The sequence below is a fragment of the Dipodomys spectabilis genome, unplaced genomic scaffold (assembly GCF_019054845.1).
Source record: "Dipodomys spectabilis isolate Male_0828 unplaced genomic scaffold, ASM1905484v1 ptg000098l, whole genome shotgun sequence".
NCBI classification, from domain to species: Eukaryota; Metazoa; Chordata; class Mammalia; order Rodentia; family Heteromyidae; genus Dipodomys; species Dipodomys spectabilis.
Genome location: NW_024870775.1, coordinates 17,988,863 through 18,009,776, shown reverse-complemented (window position 1 = coordinate 18,009,776; position 20,914 = coordinate 17,988,863). Strand labels below are relative to the sequence as shown.

The 20,914-nt window shown below is 35.8% G+C and overlaps 2 protein-coding genes across 2 annotated transcripts in view; one reads left to right on the top strand and one right to left on the bottom strand.

Annotated features, from left to right (window-relative positions):
* Window positions 1-20,914, top strand: part of LOC122113557 (centromere protein P) — a 190,760-nt gene that overhangs the window by 56,967 nt on the left and 112,879 nt on the right. The gene's annotated exons all lie outside the window — the stretch shown is intronic.
* Window positions 8,512-18,677, bottom strand: Omd (osteomodulin). The gene is made up of 3 exons (XM_042686574.1): window positions 18,406-18,677; window positions 10,271-11,217; window positions 8,512-9,600 (listed from the first exon to the last, which is right to left on the bottom strand). Exons 2-3 carry the CDS (start codon window positions 11,202-11,204, stop codon window positions 9,284-9,286), a joined length of 1,251 nt encoding a protein of 416 aa, XP_042542508.1. The 5' UTR covers window positions 11,205-11,217; window positions 18,406-18,677; the 3' UTR covers window positions 8,512-9,283.

Sequence of the window (20,914 nt, the reverse complement as noted above, 5' to 3'; positions counted from 1 at the left end):
TTAGTTATATTTTTATTATCTAGAAGGAGTTGTACAAAGGAGTTACCATTCACCAAATCAGTTCTCCCCCCTAATTTTCTAGTTTTTTTAAAAAATGTAACAGGTTACCACTACTTTTGATTAAGTCTTGCTCTTTTAAACTATGTAAAAAATAATATTGCAAACTAAAGGAAATTTAGAACTTTAAAGGAGAAATGTACAGGAAATAATTCTCTTAGGCTCACTAGTGCATTTTATCTGAGATATGGACACATTTCATCCTTTTTCTATACTTCAAACAGAATCACCCAGAATTGCTTGTGCTGCGTTATAGATGCCAATTTATCAGAAATCCAGATGTTGAAATTTTAAGGATAAAGTAGACTTGTGACTTTGGCAGCTTGTATTTTTTTTTTACCTGCATCAATGTTAAAGGTACAAATGATACCTGAAAGTGCTTGTTAAAATTTAATTGTTCAAGGTCTCGGAAGGCTTTACGTTTAGCAAGACTTCTAGAATTGTCACACTTTAACAAAGACTATTGAAAATAGTGTGGAAAATGAGCCTACCATTGAAGGTGTTTTGAAGGTTTTTGTGTAATTTTCTTCATTAGGTGTTCATGCCCGTACATTAGCTCCAAGTGGGAGGATGAATGAGGAAAGTTAAGGATTTCTTTCAAACTACTGAATAAAATTTCAGGGCCCAACAGCTTTAAGAGCACTTTCCTTGTGGTAGAGTTCTTTGCCAACATTCCTTCTCTAGGGTGAAACACAGGGTGTTGTACTGGAGAACTGTGCTGAAGAGGTTTGAAACCACTGCACTCCAGCTGCCTCGCCGATTAAAATCCCCTGTCCTTTTCACCTTATTCATAAGCAATAATCTTTTAGAGATTTGTTTATGAAAATGACATCGTTATAATGCTTTCACTTTGGTGCTTTTGCAGGATATAAAACATCCTGGAAAAACCTTCAAAACATTCATTTTTGAATGAAATACAGCACCAAACCAAAGCTCTTAATTTTATGAGGACTAAAGATTTTGTCCTAACACTGTAATTAACATGTAGACCGAAATTTCCAATATAAGAATTTTAGTATAAATTATTTTAGGGTTTCATCCTGTAACCTCTTGATTTTCATTACCTTTAAAACTAAAGTATAAGAAATAGCTTACAAAAATAAGTTTGGGAAGTGGAGATGTGATAGTGGAAGAGTGCCATCCTAGGGCAAAAAATGCCAAGCAAGAACATGATACCCTGAATTCAAGTCCTAGTACCAGCACACACGAATGAGACTTTTATTTGACTTATAATATTGCAATTGGCAGTAAAAAGATAATTTTGCAACTGTATAAAAATTTTCAGTTTGAATTTTAAACATTAAAGTTAGTACTTTGTAGAGATGTTTAAAGATTCACTTTTAATAAATTATTTACTTGGTGCTAGCCACAAGCCTTGGGAGTTTAATAAAGAAAACAATTTCAAGGCCAGGCTGGGCTACCTTAGTAAAACAGTCTCAAATTTAAAATAAATCACATTTTTATTCTTCAATTGCTTTTTTATCAAAGTTTTTACTTCTCCAAAATAAAGTTTAAGAAATAATTTAAAATGAACACCAAAGCTCATGCTTGAAATCCTAGCTACATAGCAAGTAGAGATTTGAGGATCATGATTCAAGGCCCACCTGGGCAGGAAAGTCATGATACTCTTACCTCCAGTTAACCCCCAAAAAGCCAGAAGTGGAGCTGTGGCTCAAGTGGTAGAGTGTTAGCCTTGAGCATGAAAGCTCAGGGACAGTGCCCAGTCCCTGAGTTCAAGCCCCAGGACTAGCACAAAACAAAAGAGCACCAATTTTTTTTCAAGTCAAAATTAGGGTTTTGAACCTTTCAAATCAAAGTTTAGACAAATTAAGACTTGAATGTTCAATATTTCTTTCTTGTCCTTTTTCTTGTTCTTTTTTCTCCTCCTCTCCCCCTGTAGAGGAAGATCTCATATAACCCAGACTGGCTTTGAATAAAAATCATACTGCCTCAGCCTCCCAAGTATGGAGATTATAGGCATGCACCACATGCTGTCTTGAGCATCTAGTTCTTGCTTGAATGTGGATTATTTAATTATGATATTCTCTAATTTAGGATTGTTGGTTTTGTCCACAGCTACACTGGGATTGAGTAGAACCTGTGTGGTTATTGATAGTGTTGGATCTTTGCAATATGTGGTTTGTTTTTTTACTGTCTGTTCGCTGAATGTTTCCCTCAGTTCCTTGCAATGAGACTTCCTTTATAGGGTAGCTTGCTTCAAAGCCAGAGAAAGGGGTCATCTTTGAGCAAGATGGGTCATAATCTTTTTACTGTCAACTTATACCTATCATATGTATGTTGTCACCCTTGTCATTTTCTGTTGGTTGGAAGAGACTCTCAGGGTGCATCCTTAGTGGATTGGGGAGGTGATTATACAGGGAAGAATCTAGAATTGTCCACAGTTACACTAGGAAATAGCAAATCTTTATTCTTCCTTAGAATCAGCCAAACTATAATGGAGGGCACACTCCCTCAAAGTGAAGACCATTCTCATTTCAGATACCATTTATAAGTTCAAATGATACTCACATGAGATAACTCTCTCGAACTCACAGAAGGCTACTAGACTCATAAATATGGCTTGCACAGGGAAAGGATAAACATCAGAGTTAGCCAAAGGAACAGATTATAAGGAAAGCTAAGTTGTCCACAAAGGTGAATTCAGCCCCAGGTCAAACCCAGTGCCTCATCCTAAATCACCTGGATAGTCAGTGAAATGGCTATTACAACCCCCAAACTATAAAATTACCCTGTAGTGCCTGAAAGAAACATAGTCCTACCAGGAATGACATAGATTGCCCTCAAGAGATAAGGCAAAACTTTACCTCTATGCTGAAGCAGCCTTTAAATACAGTGCCCAGTTCCAGATGGGAAATGTTTGAAACTGAGTTTGGTTTCCATCCCAGAACAAAATGTTACATTCTAGTATAAAGCCACTTAAGTTTCCCTTTCCAGGAATAAAAGATGAAGTCTGCCTAATAGCTGTGGAGCAGACATTGTATCTAACTTGAAAGAATTTTCTTTGTGGAATTCTTTTAGGTGACCTTGTTGCATTATATAACCTTGATATCTGGTAGGGCATTTATTTTTTTCTCAGATTTTTCTTTGGTCTGTGTTCTTCCATTTCATTGCTTCTCAGCAGTTGGAAACAAAAATGTATTGAGTGAAATTGAGTCTTACAACAAAGATTTTATAGGAATTAGTATTTTTGGAGATGTTTTAGTTATACTAATAGAGATCAAGGATATGAGCTAGAACTTCCTCTCACTGTATAGGAAATAGTATGGATTAGGAGTCAGAATAGGTAACTTTCCATTGTGATTCTATAATTAACTTTCATTTGATCTTGTAGAAGTTCCTTAACTGTGTGTGTGTAGTCTTTAGTTGTATAGTGGAGTTGCCATTTAACCAAGCAGTTTATGAATTTAATATATCTTTTTTTTTTTTTTGGTCTGGTCATGGGGCCTGAATTCTGGGCCTGGGTGCTGTCCCTCAGCTCTTCAGCTCAAGTCTAGCACTCTACCACTTGAGCCACAGTTCCACTTCCGGTTTTTTTCTTTTTTGCTTATGTGGTGCTGAGGAATCGAACCCAGGGCCTCATGCATGCAAGGCAAGCGCTCTACCACTGAGCCACCTTCCCAGCCCCTGAATATAATATATCTTGAGATCAATGTCACCCCTTTCAGCATTCTCCCCATCCTTCCCCAACTTATACCTTCCCTCACTCTTAATTTTGTAGGATATAGATTGGATTCTTGATGTATTCTCAGTTCTTTAACTTTCTTAGGCCTTTTTCTTACTTGTTGAACTGTAATCTAGTCACAATCTCTCAGCCTCTGCACTATTGGTGTACCAGACCTGACAATTCTTTGTTGTGACAATATCCCTGTTTTTGTGGTTTTTTTTAAGCCTCAAACATTAGGACTCAGAGTCAGAGTTGTCCCTTTTGTGAACTACTGAGTGACTAGATACTTATTATAACCTTTAGAATCAAACATTCTAAGCTTTTATGACAACCCTATAATTTAAAGCCTTTTGTTTATTAATTTGCAGTACTGGAGTTTGAACTAGGGCTTTATGCTTGCTAGGCAGGCATTTTACTGGTTAAGCCATGCCTCTAGCACTTTTTATTGGTCCTGAGGCTTAAACTCTGCCTGGGCATTGTCCCTGAGCTCCTTTTTGCTCAAGCTAGCACTTTACTACTTGAGCCACAGTGCCACTTCCAGTTTTTTCTGTGATTTAATTGGAGATAAAGAGTCTCACATTGTGGGGGGTGGGAGGAGGATTGGGTTGGGGGGCAGGAGGAGGATGGGAAGGGGAACAAAGGAGGAGGCTACAATACTTGATAAGAAATGTACTCATTATCTTGCCCATGTAATTGTAACCCCTCTGTACAGTATTTTCACAATAAAAATAAAAATTAAAATTTAAAAAAAAAGAGTCTCACAGACTTTTCTGCCCAGGCTGGCTTCAAACCATGATTCCCAGGTCTCAGCCTCCTGAGTAGCTAGGATTACAGGTGTGAGCCACCGGTGCCCAAATTTTTACTGCCTTTTTTTAAAGGAATTAATTATGCAATGCCAATGCTAGAGTTTGAACTCCAGGCCTTTCATTTGGTAGGCAGCTCCCTCAACCCAGTGTTCTTGTTAGTTTTGAGATGGTCTCAGACATAAATAGGAGGTTCACAGTGCAGACTATCTGGGCCTATTTATGCTTCCTGCCATATCAGGGATGACAAGTGTGTATCACCACATCTAGATTTTTCTGTTGAGAATGGGGACTCTTGAAATTTTTTGCTCAAGCTGATCTGAAACCCTGATTTCCCTTCTGATCTTAGCCTCCTATGTAATTTTAGTTGGGATGACAAATATTTGCCCTTGCACCCAGGTATTGATTGAGATGGGGCTTTTATGAACATTCTGTCAGGTCTGGTCTTGAGCTGTGATCCTCCGAAGTAGCTAGGATTATAGATGTGACCTATTGGTGCCCAGCCTTGAATCTTCATCTTTAATCTCATGCTTATCCTTGAACACTGATCATTGTCCACATGAGAAAGATGAGAACTTAAGTACTTTACAGACTGAAGAGTGAAAAGGGTGATTATTGATCAAGATGCATTGTATTTGTAAACTGCTTTGTTAAATGGCAATTGCTTTATATAACTACTTAAAAAGGAGGGGAATTATGACTCTATAAAATAGAATTCATGGTAGAAATGTATTTTGTGAATTCAGTTTTCCTTTTAGTGCTAAATCTCTATAATGAGTTTATCACTGAACTATATGAAGTGATTAAAAAATGTGTTCGTGATGTGATACTTATATCTTAGCCGTTAGTCCTAGCTAACAAGCACAATTAGCTTAAAACTAGGCAGATTTATATTTATTGAGCAAACTAGAACATAAAAGGAATGCTGGAATTGTAGATGTTATGATTTAATTTTGTTTCCAGCTGCTGTTATACTTTCCAAGATTTATAAAAAATGGATTTAGAGTCCGGAAACCAGGGTTTTCGTTCCAGCTGTCCTTGGGGATGTATGAATTTCTTTGCAAGAGGAAACGCATATAGAAGAGACAAGGCTTATTTGTTCTCCTTGCTTTTCCCCCCCTGTGAAGCCAGTTAGGTCTGTTTCGTTATTTGCATACATCTGTATTTTAGTTCCATGCATGAGGAATAAAGTAAAACTGTATATGTAGTGTTTTGGGGTACTAAACACAGATCAAACATTCTCCACTAGCAAATTTATGAAGGATCCTATATTTTATTTCCTTTCTAAAAGCTAAATGTGTTGTTTGATACATGTTTGTTTGATTAAGCTTAGATTTACATTTTATGGTATGATTTGATTTGTATTTTGTGAATACTTATAAACAATGTAGCCTATTAATATAATTGCGGTGTAATGAGACTAGTGAGAAAATTTATTAGATTATCATGATTTTATTTTCTGTTTATATCAAGTCAACTGGCCTAGTCTGTAGTTCTGTTACAAGTAACTGTGTCATCTTGATATACTGTTATGTTCTTCAGTTTTTCCCTGAAAAATCATTTAGGGTTTTATTTTTTATTGTTGCTGTTTAGTTTTTATTCATACTCATAAACTTAACTCTGCAATCGAGCTAGACTTGGAGGAGAATAAGGGAAACATGGGGCCCAAAGAACTGCAGCAAAAGCACAGATTACAGGCTTATTGCAAGCAGATGGGGTGGGAGGGTGCTCTCCTGAGCTACAGAAGGAATGGGCTGGTGGTTATGGTAAACCTTATCAAATGTATTAGAGTTGTCTGCAGTTGGTAATCAGGCTTTCATTTTTATATTTTGTGAGAAACACTTGGGTGGATCTGAGTTCATCAGGGCATTTTTGAAAAACAAAGTAAGGTTATTAACCTTTTTCCTCTTTGAGCCTTGAACTGGACAGTAGTTTGTGATTCAGTTTATGTATACCCTTTCCAGGGAAGAACCTATATAATAGGAGAAATCTGACTGCCTGTGAAGCAGAGGAACATTCTGGTTTGGAAGCTGGAGGAAAGCCTGCAACCTTATCCTGCTAGGCCCTACTGAAGGGTACTTTGTAGTAGGTATAGGCTTTAAGCACTTTAAGACAACTCCTAGTAAAGTCTCTCTTGTGTATCAGTCTTTTATCTGAGTAAAATATTGGGAGAAACTCAGAGATACTGACTGCATTCTGTTATGACTTCTTATGTTAGGATAAATTGTTTATTCTTCTTTGTTAGATACTTAAATATCTGCTTTCTTCAGCTAATTGACACTGAGTACAATTCATCCTTTTGAAGAATATAGTCACTCCCTGTTTTTACAAATTCCCTTACCTCCCCAGCCTACACAGATAGTACTCTTTTTGTATACAAATTGCCTTGTCTGAATATACCTATAAATGGAGTCATAGGATCAGGATCCTATTGCTGACTTTAACTGACTGAGCATGTTCTCAAGGTTCCTTCAAGTTGAAGCGTGTATCAATGTTTTGTTACTTTTTATCTCCACATTCTGTCCATTCATCTGTTAATAGACAGTTGGGTGGTTTCTTTTTTGGAGCACTTGAGTATATACTTGAAAGTAGAATTGCTGGTGCATGCTTAACTCTAGCTTAATTTACATTTCCCTGATGGCTTTTCATTAAATTTTAATTGTTCTAGCCTGAACTTTCTTCTCTCTTAAACACCTACAGTCTTTTTATATATTAACCCCATCATAAATGTTTGAATTTATAACTTAAAATTTTTCAAGAGGGCTGGGAATGTGGCTCAGTGGTAGAGTGCTTGCCTAGCATACATAAGACCCTGGGTTTGATTCCTTGGTACCACATAAACAAAAAATAAAATAATTGGGCTGGGAAGGTGGCTCAGTGGTAGAGCGCTTGCCTTGCATGCCTGAGGCCCTGGGTTCAATTCGTCAGCACCACATAAGCAAAAAGAAAAGAGCAGAAAATGGCGCTGTGGCTCAAGTGGTAGAGTGCTAGCCTTGAGCTGAAGGGCTGAGGGACAGCGCCCAGGCCCCACGACCAGACCCAAAAAATAAATTAATTAAATTAAATAATTAAAAAAAAATTTTTCAAAACAAAGTAGCTGAACTTTAACACTTTGTGTCTTTGTTGAAGGTGTGCTTTACTCATACCACTGGTGTTTACTCTTAGTCTTGACCCTTATGGTATCACAGTTGCACATTGCCCTTGATCTGTCATGCATCATTAAGTCATCTATACTTCTACTTTAGTGAGGCCAGTTACATGCATCAGCAGAGTTTTGTTCATGTTCATTCTGTGCTGTTAAGGTTGTCCCTCTGGACAGGTAACTATTCTGTTCTTATTCATGCTACTAACTTAAATATTTAAAGAACTCAAAGATAAAAGAAAGATAAAAAGATACAATTTTATACTGACCTCTCCAGAAAAGTAAAGACTCATTCATATACTTGAACAATACTTCCAAAATATACATTTGGTTATTGCATATTGACCAAACTGTTGTCATATATCTTGAGGCTCCCTAGCTGGAGAACCCCAGAGGCTGAGCTCTATGGATTGCAGTTCAAAGCCAGCCTGGGCAGGAATCTCCTTGAGACTTATTGCCAATAAACTTCAAAAAAGCTGGAAGTGGAGCTGTGGCTCCGATAGTACAGTACTAACCTTGAGCAAAAAAAGCTCAGGGATAGCACCCAGGCTCTGAGTTCAGTGTACACACACATACACTTACTCATTCACTCACTCACTATTAGCCTGGTAAAGTAAGAGAGTTAGTCATAATAGACTCTTCATACTAAGGCATACTTAAAATGCTTCAAAATGGCAGATTAAAGAATGTAAGCGACCATTAAGTTTTAAGAGATGTTAAATATTGTCCTTCAAACAAACTTAAAGCTAATAAATAAACCCTGGCTAGTAAGCATAGGTGCTTCTGGTGTATTATGTCCCAAATAAAAGGAATTTATAATGTTTTAAGAACTTTATTTTTTGAAATTTAATGTTGGCTTATGAACATAGCAGCAATCTACTAACAGGTCTTTAGATAACTAAAGCAGAGATCATTTTCTAGTTTAATTAGCTATAAGTGAAAAACAATGAATCCCACTTAAAAATGGAACACATTAAGAATATTTGATTTCATAATCCATATGTCTTGAATGCATAATAGGATGGCCTCTTGAAAATCATAAATACCATTCTATCTTCTTGAGTGATAAGCCAAGGGGTAGATGTCATGGTGAGGGTTCATAAATACAACAGTGAAAGCTCTTCTGGAGACAATCACAGAAAACTCTTCTCTTAAATAAATGACCACTCCTAATACTGATATACCCTTCTGTTACACAGACATCCTCATAATGACCAGAAGGACACAGTTCCCAGGCCTTCACTGCTAAGGCAACTCCCTTCATCTGCCCTAGGAAAATTTCTGTTATTACAAGTGACACTTGCTTTCTTTTTCAGCATGACAATATCTCGATTTTAAAAGTGCAAGAAGGCATTAAAGTTTAGTTTGTTTTTATTCCCACTTGTGTTTCTTGTTTGTGTTTGTAGGATTTGTATCATTTTAAGTAAGTTCTAATACCATGTAATCATATCGTTGCCCAACAACTTAAAGGCAACTCTAATCTTTACTAATACATAATTCTAGATACATGACTTTGAGCAATATGTGATTAGATTTAAAATTATTCTGAGCTCTTATAAAATCATAAATGTATACCTATACAGTTTCTTGTCATTCTTAAATTTCATAGTAATGAGGGTCAAAGTGCTCTTCACTCCCAGCTTGGCCCTCGTGAGTGTTGTCATGATCTTCATGATCATCCCCATCATCATAATCATCATCTTGAAATCTCCTGAAAACTTGGGTCTTCAGTTCTATCATTTGACCATCAATGCTCCTTTGTTCACCATAATAAATAGTGTGTATATGAGGGAAACAGGAAAAGATGTATGAACTGATTGGTTCCTTCAGTCTGTTTTGGTCCACACGAAGGTATGTTAAATGGTGGTCATATAAAGGGTCAACAGATGGACACATCATTGTCACATTGATATCTGGAAAATACAAATAAAAATTAATCCTTTATTATGTCTGTAGTTTGTTGAGGTTTATGTTATATGTAATAGTTTCATTAAAATACTTGTAAGTGGAACTATGTTGAATTATTTTTATACTACTTAAATAATAAAATGAAGGAAGTGAAACTGAGTTTTATATTACCTAAATAAATGTGGATTTATCTTTCTGATTGTTTAAACAGACATTCCAAATCTCACTACTCAAGGTATTCAGATTTCTTCACATACTCTATAGTACTTTTTCCAGCACTCAAGGCAGTCAAATTTAATAGAAAAGACTGTATAAACTTAATGATAGACCTTTGTCTGGTACCAATTTTCTGCCATTTCCTGAGCCAGCTTCAAAACAGCCCCTTTCAGTAAATGATTCTATCTTTTAAATATCAAATATTTTAAAAATAATTTGTTGGATGCTGGTAATCTTAGCTACTCAAGAGACTGAGATCTGAGGACTGTGGTTCAAAGCCAGCTCAAGCAGGAAAGAAATTTAAGCTCAGCTAGCTCTTTATCTCCAATTAATCACCAAAACTCCAAAGTGGAGCCAGTTGTTCAAGTAGTAGAGCTAGCCTTGAGCAAAGAAGTTAATGGACAGCTCTCAAGCCCTAAGTTCAAGCCCTGGGATCAACATAGTAAATTAAATACATACTTTCTATTTCATTATTTTCTAGATAGAGGTGTTCTAAGTTTCTTGGAATGTAGAATGCTTGCTTCAACTTGTTGTGTCCGACGTTGAGCTCGATGAGGTTGGAAAGATTAAAAGTATCATACAAGATATCTTGCAGTTTGTTGTGTGACATTCTTAGAGCATGAAGTTTTGGAAGTTTATCAAAGTAATTGTCTGGTATAGAAGAAATTGAATTATTTTCTAAGGATAGATACATAAGTGAAGAAGGCAATCCAGGAGGCATTGATTCCAATCTGTTATTACATAGGTTGAGCTGCATTAATTTTTCCATATTGGCAAGGGTTTTCTCTCTTAATGTGGAGTCATCAAGATGATTGTGACAGAGATCGAGCATAGTCAAGTTTACTAGTCCATCCATTGCATTTGGTGGTAGTGTAGAGATTTTATTGTAACCAAGAAGGAGCCTTTCCAGAGATTTCGGAAGAGGAAATGGAAACTCTTCTAAATTGTTATGTTCTAGATGAAGTTGTAGTAGATTTGAAAACTTAGCAAATACACCATAATCAACTTTTTGAATTTTGTTGTGGCTGAGGTTAATTTCTTTAAGATGAGTTGCATTAATGAGTGAATTTGCAGTTACAACTTCAATTTCATTGAACTGAAGGTAGACTTGCTGAATGTGCATCGGAATATTAGGGATAGTTTTGAGTTTGCGATTGTCACAGTACATAGATGATGGAAAGTTAGTTGGACAAAAGCATTCTCTGGCACAGCCTAAAGTAGGCTGATAAAAAGGAACTCCATATTCAACATTTTGACGAAATTGGAATTCAGGTTCATAATCCTCATTTGGTTCTTGATCATAATCTTCATCCCATTGGTAAATTTCATATTGGCAATATACTTTGACTCCAAAAAAGAGGAAAAGGAAATATACTGGTCTCAAAAAGCCCATGTTTTTTGTTCTATTGCAAGAAGAAAATAGAATATATTATAGAAAACTGAATAAAACTCAGAACAATTCCCATAAAATTGGCAATTATATGAAGTGTATTATGTCTTTCTATAAGAAAAATATCCTAGAAGAATGAATGATTCTCAAAACAAAATTAATATGTAAGTAGCAATGTAATAGAATTTTTTTTAAGTCACATAGTGCTTTGAGCCATAGCCAGAAGTCTGGTGTTCTAGACTTTTTACTAAATAATCACTATCTTTTAAGAGAATCTCAGTTATCTTTGCTTATTAGAATATAATAACTAGGTTTGTGTTAGCTAGATTATGATGCTCAAAGGAAATCACTCAACAGCACTCTTGTTTCCTCCACTGTAAATGCTGCTTCTATCCTTTGGTGGTGGTCACTACCTATAAGAAGAGTGACTAACAAGTAACTAGAGAACTTTTACCTCATAGGATTATTAGTATTATCCTCCTCTCTACAACTTTTTTGATGATACTCTCTTCTGCCCTTTGAAAGAACATGAAATACTCTCTTTTATGTGATAAGACACTTAGAAATAGCTATCGTGTTGTCTTACTGTTTTTTCCTCAAGCCTATTTGCAGCATCAAATTTTACTCAGAAGACAGTTTCTAGAATCTAATTATTTTGTCTCTATCTCAACCCGAATAACTCCCTTTAATTATCAAATATGCACAGTATTTACATCCTACCAATTTGTCATTCCTAGTAGATTAATCTTTGTATTTTTCTTCCTGACTTTATTTTTTCCACTAATACATTTTTGGAAATACTGAAGTTTGAATTCAGAACCTTGCATTTGCTAGGCAGGTGGTCTGTCACTTGTCCCTTTGACTTTTTAGTTATCTTCAGGTAGTGTCTTATGCTTCCCTTCCATCACCACAGACTAGCTTGGGACAGTGATCCTTCTGCCTATTCACACCCTCCTCCCTCAGCTGAAATTACAGGAGCATACTAACATGCTTAGGTTATGTTGAGATGGAAGTCTCAATAAGATCTTGCCCTGGGCTGTCTTCAAACTGTATTCTTCCTGTTTCCACTTCTCAAGTGGTTGAGATTATATGCATGAGCCTATGTGCAGTCTTACTAATATTTTTGAGTTAAGGCCTATATATACACACTATATAAACCACACTGTATTTCTCCCAGGAGTTTAAACCTAGTGGATGATCAGAGAAGACATATATGTAGTGAAATATAGCAGAAGATCATTGTGTGAAAGACTGTAAGGAAGGAAGGCTTCATAGACAACATTGGTTTTGCTAAAACTTAAAATTATAGAAGGGTAGATTAGGCCCTTGATAAGGACCCTGATAACCTGCATTTCACTCCTGTCAGTTAATATATCTGTTTCTTTATCAATAAAATGAGAATTGCAGTTGTTGGACATGATGTCATATGCTTCTAATCCCAGACACTGGAGGTTGAGGGAAGAGGAGGAATCCAGGAGGAGATACTGAGAAGTTGAGAATCAGTCTGGCAACATAGTGAAACACTGTCAGGAGGAAGAAAGGAAAGAGGAGGGGAAGTAGGAAGGAAGGAAAGGACAATGATATTTACATTATACTTTGCCTGCTTTATCTTCTCTGCTTACTTTTATCTTGTATCTATTATATCTGCTTATCTCATTTAGGTAGTTAGGAACATATAAAATATCTGGTAGAAGCATTTTGATGGTGTGAGCATTTTTTTTTCTGAGACCATTTTTCTCTACCCTTCTTATCCAAGGTTTCATGGGAGAATGCATATCCTAACACAGCACTGTATTAATGAAATGAATCATCTTCCTATTTATCTAGAATGATATTTTCTAATTTTTATCATAAGTATAATTGAGAAAAACAGTTACTTGAGACATTTTCTGGAACAACCTATTTAAGAAATATCTTGTGAGTCACACCTGTAATCATACCTGTTTGGGAAGCGGAGAGTATGGTGGCATGTGCTGGTTATCCCAGTGACCTAGGAGGCTGAGATCATGAGAATCAAGGTTCCCGGTCAGCCTGGGGAGAAAAGTTTTTGTGAGTCTTCATCTCAAAGGATGAAAGCTGGGTGTGGCGGTATGTGCCTCATATCCTAACTACTATAGGAAGCATAAAATAGGCAACTTAGGGCACAGGCATGGACCTTGGGCAGAAAATACACAAGACCTATGTCAAAATGATCACTGCAAAGAAAGGATGCAGCTGTGACTCACTGGTAGAATGCCTGCCTAGCAAATGTGAGGACCTGAGTGCCAAATCCCAGAACCACTCACCAAAACAACAACAAACACCAACCAAAAGATCTGAATTTTTTAATTTCTCTTCTTGCTCCAAAGAAAAAAAATCTATAGAATGTAAATCTGTGTGTTCTGTATATGAGCTGTTATTTAAAGTAAAAATCCATTTATATTCCATGATTTATCAGTGAATTCTCCCCATGCATGTGTGCCTTGGGCCTGCTCATTACCATCACTATAATCCCTTCATTCTCTCAAATTTGAATGCTTCACAATCTGACAATTGTCTTTATTAACTCCAACTGAAATAATTCTATCAGTGAAACCTAAACTATATTGATCCTCTTGAAATATATTGATCCTCTTATTTTTTTCCATACCTTCCTTTAACTTAGATCCCATGGTTCATTCCTATTATCATTTGCACACTCCCTGAGCACACTACTCCCTTTCACCTGGAAGACGCCAGTAATTTCCCACCTTCTGTCCCTGACTCACACAGGTAAATAGGCTAGAGAAAAACAATCAAGCAGATTGGCCTCACTGTCAACTTTGTTTTTTTGGTAGTACTTGGGTTTGAAGTCAGTGCCTCACATTTACTAAGCAGGTACTCTATCACTTGAACCATGACCCCAGCCCTTTTTTCTTTAGTTGTTTTTCAGGGAGAGTGTTATGTTGAACCCAGGGCCAGTTTCAGACTGTAATCTTCCTCTCAGTGATTCCTACGCATACCAGTGCACCTAACTTTTTAGTTGATGTAGAGTTTTGCTAACTTTAGACTGCCTTACAGTCCTCCCTGTATCTGCCTCCCAATTAGATGAGTTTATAGGCATCAGCCTATAATTTCATGCACTTCTTTTAGTCACTTCTTGAGCACAACCTTAAATGGTACCTGGCTGATTTTCAGTAGTCTACCCATTCCATTTCCCTTTCTTTTAGAATACTGTTTTTACTTTCTTCTCTTGAGCCTAAAACATCATTCTTCATTATTATTATTAATGGCCTTGCTTTTTTAAAATTAAGAAAAATAGGATTAAATAATCATCCCTATTATTTTCTTATATCTATTCCTTCTGCAATAAAAATGCCAAAATGGCAATGATTTCATTTTTTTAATAGAATATGATTTTGAAACTCATGAAGTTTATTTTTGCAAAGCCAAATATATTAGATCTGTGTTTTATTTTCCATGGGATTGATGGTAGACTGCATTTGGCATAGACTTTGAAGAAATGTTAGTATTCTCACAGAATGAATGAAATGAAGATGATTATTTCCAAAATAGAGTCAGCCAAGTGTAAAGTGTCTGAGAGATGGGAGTTAACTGATGAAGGAGCAAAGTAAGATTATTAAAACCATAATCTAAAAATCCTAAATTCTCTCCTAAATAATACACAATTTTAACCTAATGAATTAATGTATTTTTTATTTTTTGATAATGATGTGAACAAAGTATATAATTTCATCCCAAAGGACTGTGTTCAAAGCAGGCCAATATTGCTAAGCTGGAAGATCCCTGTCAGTGTTCATGAGCATGCTCATTACTTGCTGAGTTATATAAGTGGCTGCATATGATGTGCTTTAGTAAAGTGCTTTATAAGCATTAGGAGTTTGATTAGTAGTTAGTTTATAATTGTCTTGAACTGTTTTCTGTGAGGCACTCTGCTAAGTTGATAGTAAACACGGAAATAAATAAGCATAGAGAGATGGTCCTCTCTATAAAGAGCAAACAATTTAGAGGGAAAAAAAAAAAACACAAAATGAACCCTAGTCTAAGGCAGATGGCTATATAGTTTATAGCAGGGACAGATAGTACTGTGGGGCTCAGTGGTTGGATCTTTCTTAGGAAAGTCACGTCTTTTATAAATGTCATTTAATCTAGATGATGGAACATTAGAAAAATGGGTATAAATATCTGTGTGTGGGGAGGGGGGGAAGGGAGGGAGGGAAAGGGAGAAATTGGGCTTGAACTCCAGGCCTCACACTCTTTGCTTAGCTTTTTTGCTGAAGGCTAGAACTCTACCACTGTGCCACAGCATCACTTCAGCTTTTTGCCAATTATTGAAGAGGAGTCATTTGGGTTTGTCTGCCCAGGCTGGGTTGGAACTGAGGTGATCAGATCTTAGCTTCCTGAATAACTAGGTTTATGGGCATGAGCTACTAGTATAAAAATGTTTATACCTTTTATTCACTTGATAACATCTTGCTTATAATTTAATGCTCATTGGTTTTATAGGACTTCCGGCACTGCCACTCAGCTCTTCAGCTCAAGGCTACTGCTGTACCACTTGAGCCACAGCACCACTTCAATTTTCTGGTGGGTTATTGGAGATAAGATTCTCACGGACATTCTTGCCCCAGCTGGCTTTGAACCGCGATCCTCAGATCTCAGCCTCCTGAGTAGCTAAGATTACAGGCATGAGCCACTGGCGCCCAGCCTCTTTTTAATTTTTTTTTATTATCATTAAATGGTTGTACAAAGAGCTTTCAAATCACCAGGTCTCATTATGAGTGCAGTACATCCTAATTACCCCATCCATTATTCTTTCCCATCTGTCCCAATCCCATTCAGACCCTCAAGTTATTTGTTTTATACTCTTTTTAATATAGCAGTGAACTTTAAAATATATCTGTCCAAAGACAGGCACCAGTGACTCATGCTTGTAATCCTAGCTACTCAGGAGGCTAAGATCTGAGGATAGGGGTTCAAAGCCACCCCAGGCAGGAAAGTCCAAGAGACTTTTATCTCCAATTAACAATCAGAAAACCAGAAATGGTGCTGTGGCTCAAGTGGTAGAGTGCTCACCTTGAACTGAAGATCTCAGGGACAGTGCCCAGGTCCAGAGTTCAAGCCCCATGACCCTCCCCCCCCCCCCCAAAAAAAAATCTGTCCTACTTTATTTCAGTTCCAATACAGCGAGTGAAATTGGGTTCTGTGAGTCTTTCTTATTAAAACATGAAGATGTGAACTGAGAGGCAGAGATGGGCCTGGCCCTAGCATTGGGCCAATCCACACAGGGCTCTGTCACACAGATGAACTTGGAAGAGTGTTGCTTGTGCACATTCAGTCTGAATTTAATCATTGTGTTAAGACAGTTAGCAACTATCAATTAGCCATCTTATCTTTGGAAATTAATCTGTTCTTAACAATTCTACAGATTACTGTTATAAAAAAGATAGTTGGGTATCTTTAGTCCCATACTTAATTATAACTAACTTTGACTTAGAATTTAAAAAAAATCTCATAACTAAAGGCTCTCTGAAAATAAAGAAATTCTTTATCTTGCCTCCTTTTGGTCATTATGAACACTAGAAAGAAAACCTTTCCCCAAAGAACAATCTTTCTTCTATACTAAACATTCCCTCTACATGTGTGATTCTGTAATGCTGGCTTGTTTTGTTTCTCTTTTACTCTGAATATTTCTGATATGAAATCTAGCCTGTTTCTATCCATGTGCCTATTATCTACTGTTTCTTCTCGTGATAATTTCCCGCTACAATTATCTTAATTTCATTATATAATAATGAATCTCTTCTCAGCCATTTGCTAATTTTGCACATTTTGTTATGACTGCTTTTCATATTCCACATCTATGCCTTCTTCCCTGTAGGGATAACTCACAGCAGAACAGTATAACTTACTATTAGACCCCTCATTCCTGACCTCTAATCTTCAACAGGATCTAGTTAATGCAAGGTTTGATAAAGTACTGATTGTATCTTGTTAATAGTGCTGTGAGTAATGTTGATTTCTTACACATGGTAGTCTCTTTATATAAACAACCTTTGTCTGTTGAATACTTCTCCATGATAATATACTGTATTCCTTACTTACCTGTTCTATTGCTTAGAAAAAGAAAAAGAAAATCTAAGGTCTGTGTATTACTAGGTTTTAAATTGTTTCCATAGTGTGAAATTTTTCATATATAATAAAAGCTTTTATGTGTTAACCTTTCTCTTACTTGAAGAAAACTCGTATTTTCATCAAGACAGGTTCTAGTTTAAATTATTATTAATATAACAGATATACTTGGTCTGAACAGAAACATCGCAACATTTTACTATTTTAAAGATGTAATTATTTCATCGGTATGCCATAGAGACCAGTATGTAAGAAATGAACCATTAGAAAAGTTAAACTGCAGTGCAAATCTAATTTTTCAGGACAGCCAAAATCAATGTTCCCATGTTCCTGTCTTGCAGTGGCCCAACAGAAAGTCTGTCCCTGGTGTGTCTATTTTGTATTTTATCTTAATAAAGATGTGGTGAACACTCAAAAAAAAATAAATGAACCATTAGTATATATTTCACATTTTATCCAAAACAATTTAAAATTTTACTTTGTAAAATTCTTTGAATATTAAAATATCATTGTCTTAATTATTTTTAGCCATAATACACTTGAAACCTTAACCAACTTAAGCCCAATAACTAGCTTCTTGAATAGAGAGATAATATATTCATATCTCTCCGAAGAGGTGAAAGTAAAAGCAAAAACATTATATATCAGGATTTGAGTGATAAAGAAATTTTGAGAAACTCTTGCATGAAATTTGTACAAATGCCCATCTTCCCTGCAACCATACTCACTAGCATGGTCCAGATTTGTAGATCAAAAAGCTTTACCACGTTTTTTGCCATTTAAAATTGAGAATGAAAAACAGATCCCTCAAAGTAAGAGATTGATTTCTTTAGCATGAGAAGGATCTTTCCCTACTTAAAAGAAAATCTAATCTAAGATTGGTTGGTAATTTAGAGTTAGAAATTTAATCTTACTCTGCTTATCTTCTTCCCTGAGTATTTTGTCTAATCAAAATTTTAATGTAGCTTTAACCGTATTTTGTCTCCCCAAATTGTGCCACTATGATATCTGCAGTCTTTTAATACTAAACAAATACAATATACTTTAACAGTAGGAATAAGTGTTTTAAAGGTTGAAAATTATTTTATCATACCTGTAGAAATTGCTTTAGCTTTCAGGAGTTGATGAGTTTGCAAATCCTTTGAGTGAATCAGAAATTCCTAAATTCTTTAACTGAGTTTCTTAAAAATTCACAGTAACTCTGTGTCCAGACAGGGCTGCCCATTGAATTACTGTAGCAATTTAAGCAAATACAATCTGCTTGGGAAACACTTGGATTGAATTAAAATTCTGTATTTCTTTTCATTATACAAAACTTTGTGGATTCAAATTAAGATGTTTGTACTCTTGGTAAGATTTATGTGGTTTACTTCTTTCTTTTCCCCTTAATTTTGGTTTGAGGTGTGGTAAGAATTTCCTCTAATATGAAAGGCAAACAGAACTAAATGAAACAACATGTACTGATTACTGTTTTTATTTTCATTTTTATGCCAAGGAATTCTTCACATTAAAATCCACTGTGACCTGGAGCCCAGTGTCTCAGCAAATTTAAGGTGGAGCTCAAAATTGTCCTTAGTCTCTGGGTTTCTAGCACCACATCAATGCTTCCTTTTGTTACAACAAGAAGTCAGAAACATGGTATTTCACATCAGGCTTATTTCTTTTGTAATGCAGTAGATTGTCATTGTAATCTCAGACTAAAGATAGAATTTTTCCATACTAAGACTTAAATTATTTTTTCTGTCAATCCCTTTATTCATCTTACTTCCAAATATAGAATGCCTACTAATGACCTTTAAAAGAAAAATGAATTCCTTGGCTATGGAAATCAATGCCTTGGACTCAACATAATTGTTGTACAGAAGATATTTTTGTAGTATTGAACATAAGCAAATGAAAAGCTTCCATTGACCAGTAGTCATTGACTTTACAGATTTAGAAAGTTTCCTATTTTACTGAATTATTCTCCTTAAAAATAACAGCTAACTAGCTTGCTTTAAATGCTAAGAGAGAGAGCAAGAGCACTAGCGAGCGTGTTTTCATGCTAATGCTAATATTTAAACAGAGTTAGCTGTGTCTTTTGGCAGATGATACTGAGTTCATTTGGGGGGATTCTTTCAAGCTTGAGCAAATAAGGTAAAGTAAATCCAAGAGTCCATTTTTGGTTCCTCAAAAACAGTGTTTTCCATTAAGACTTTACAAAGAACACACAAGATTTATTTTGTTATATTTCAGATTTTTAAAAAAAGCATTCAGTGTTTCAAATGATGCTTTGGCGGTATTATAAAATTCTAGTCTGTTATTTGAGACATTGGTATGTAAAACGTGGCAGACCACATTTGGGCCAGGATTCCATTTTGTTACCAATCCTTCCCATATGTTTTCTGTTAGTGTCTTTGTTCTTAAACCTCAAGCTTCCACACTAAGGAAAAGAGAACACATCTGTGTTCTTCCAAAAGTTTTTTTTTTTATTACTTCCCCTTGTAATTCTCTTGAAAATTAATTTAAAACCAATCATTTAATTTTTATGTAATTAATGAAATGTGTGATTTGAAGTTAGAATAGTTTGTGTTTCCAACAAATGTTTAAAAAAAGATTTATTGGTAAATAACTAGATTATATACAATCAAAAGTGTCTAAAAGTTTTAAATAATTTGACAGTGCCTGTGAGGTCTAAGTGTTGGCAGTGATTGGGAATGAGGGAGTGGATGGTGTAGAATCAGAGCTTCAAGGAAAATAGGAGCTGTGAGTGCTAGTTGGTGATCACTGATTTAGTTAGGAGGTTTTGAATAGTAGCAGTTGGTTAGAAAAGTAGGACAGATTGGTGAAAAGTGTAATTATATAGTATAATTAAGCTTATGTTATAATTTGAAGTCGATAGTTTCTCAAAGCAGAATGGCATAGTGCTATTTAGGAAAGGCTCTCCTCTAACCTGATGAATTAATGTAATAGGTATGACAAGTCCTCATTCATTCAACTTTTTTTCATAGAGGACCTACGTTAATAAAATTTTAGGTGCTGAGGACTCAGCAACGAAAAACTCTGTTATCATAGTGAAGAAAGAGAAAAATAAACATTTTTCCAGTGGAGAAAATAAGCCAAGGTAGAAGGATAGAAGGAGAAAAAAGAATGAGGCAAAGGGGTACAGATTACTAGTTCTGTTACTGCTCTAACTATAGACTTGAATGGAGCAATTATTGTATGATGGATGATAGGAACCAAGTGTCACACTTTGAAGTGCAGCGTTATAGATAAGCAAGAGTAGGTGGTGTGAATGCTCCAGGTGTTAATTAAGAGTTGGACACAGCAGTATGAATCCATGTTTAGCTAAATATACATACAGGGATAGTTGTATATATGAATGTATAAAGGGACTAGTATATATGTATATGACCTTGCTTTAAAACTGCAAGACTTCTTGTTTCTAATACTACTCCAGTACCATGGCTGGTTTTTGGAAAAATGACTGATTCTAAGAGAACTAGGGTAGGGAAAGTGCAAAGTAGAGCTAGAGCAACAGAGTAGTACTAAAAGGAAAGAAGAAAACACTCAGAGGGATCTGGTTCAGTTCTGTGCCTGCCCTCAGTTTTACTATGAACCCA

Bases quoted from the DNA above. Each gene is read 5' to 3' on its own strand.
- Omd (XM_042686574.1), bottom strand. From the start codon at position 11,204: ATGGGCTTTTTGAGACCAGTATATTTCCTTTTCCTCTTTTTTGGAGTC. The intron at 9,601-10,270 runs GTATGTATTTAA...TGTATTTTCCAG, and splicing joins AGAAAATAATGAAATAGAAA to ATATCAATGTGACAATGATG.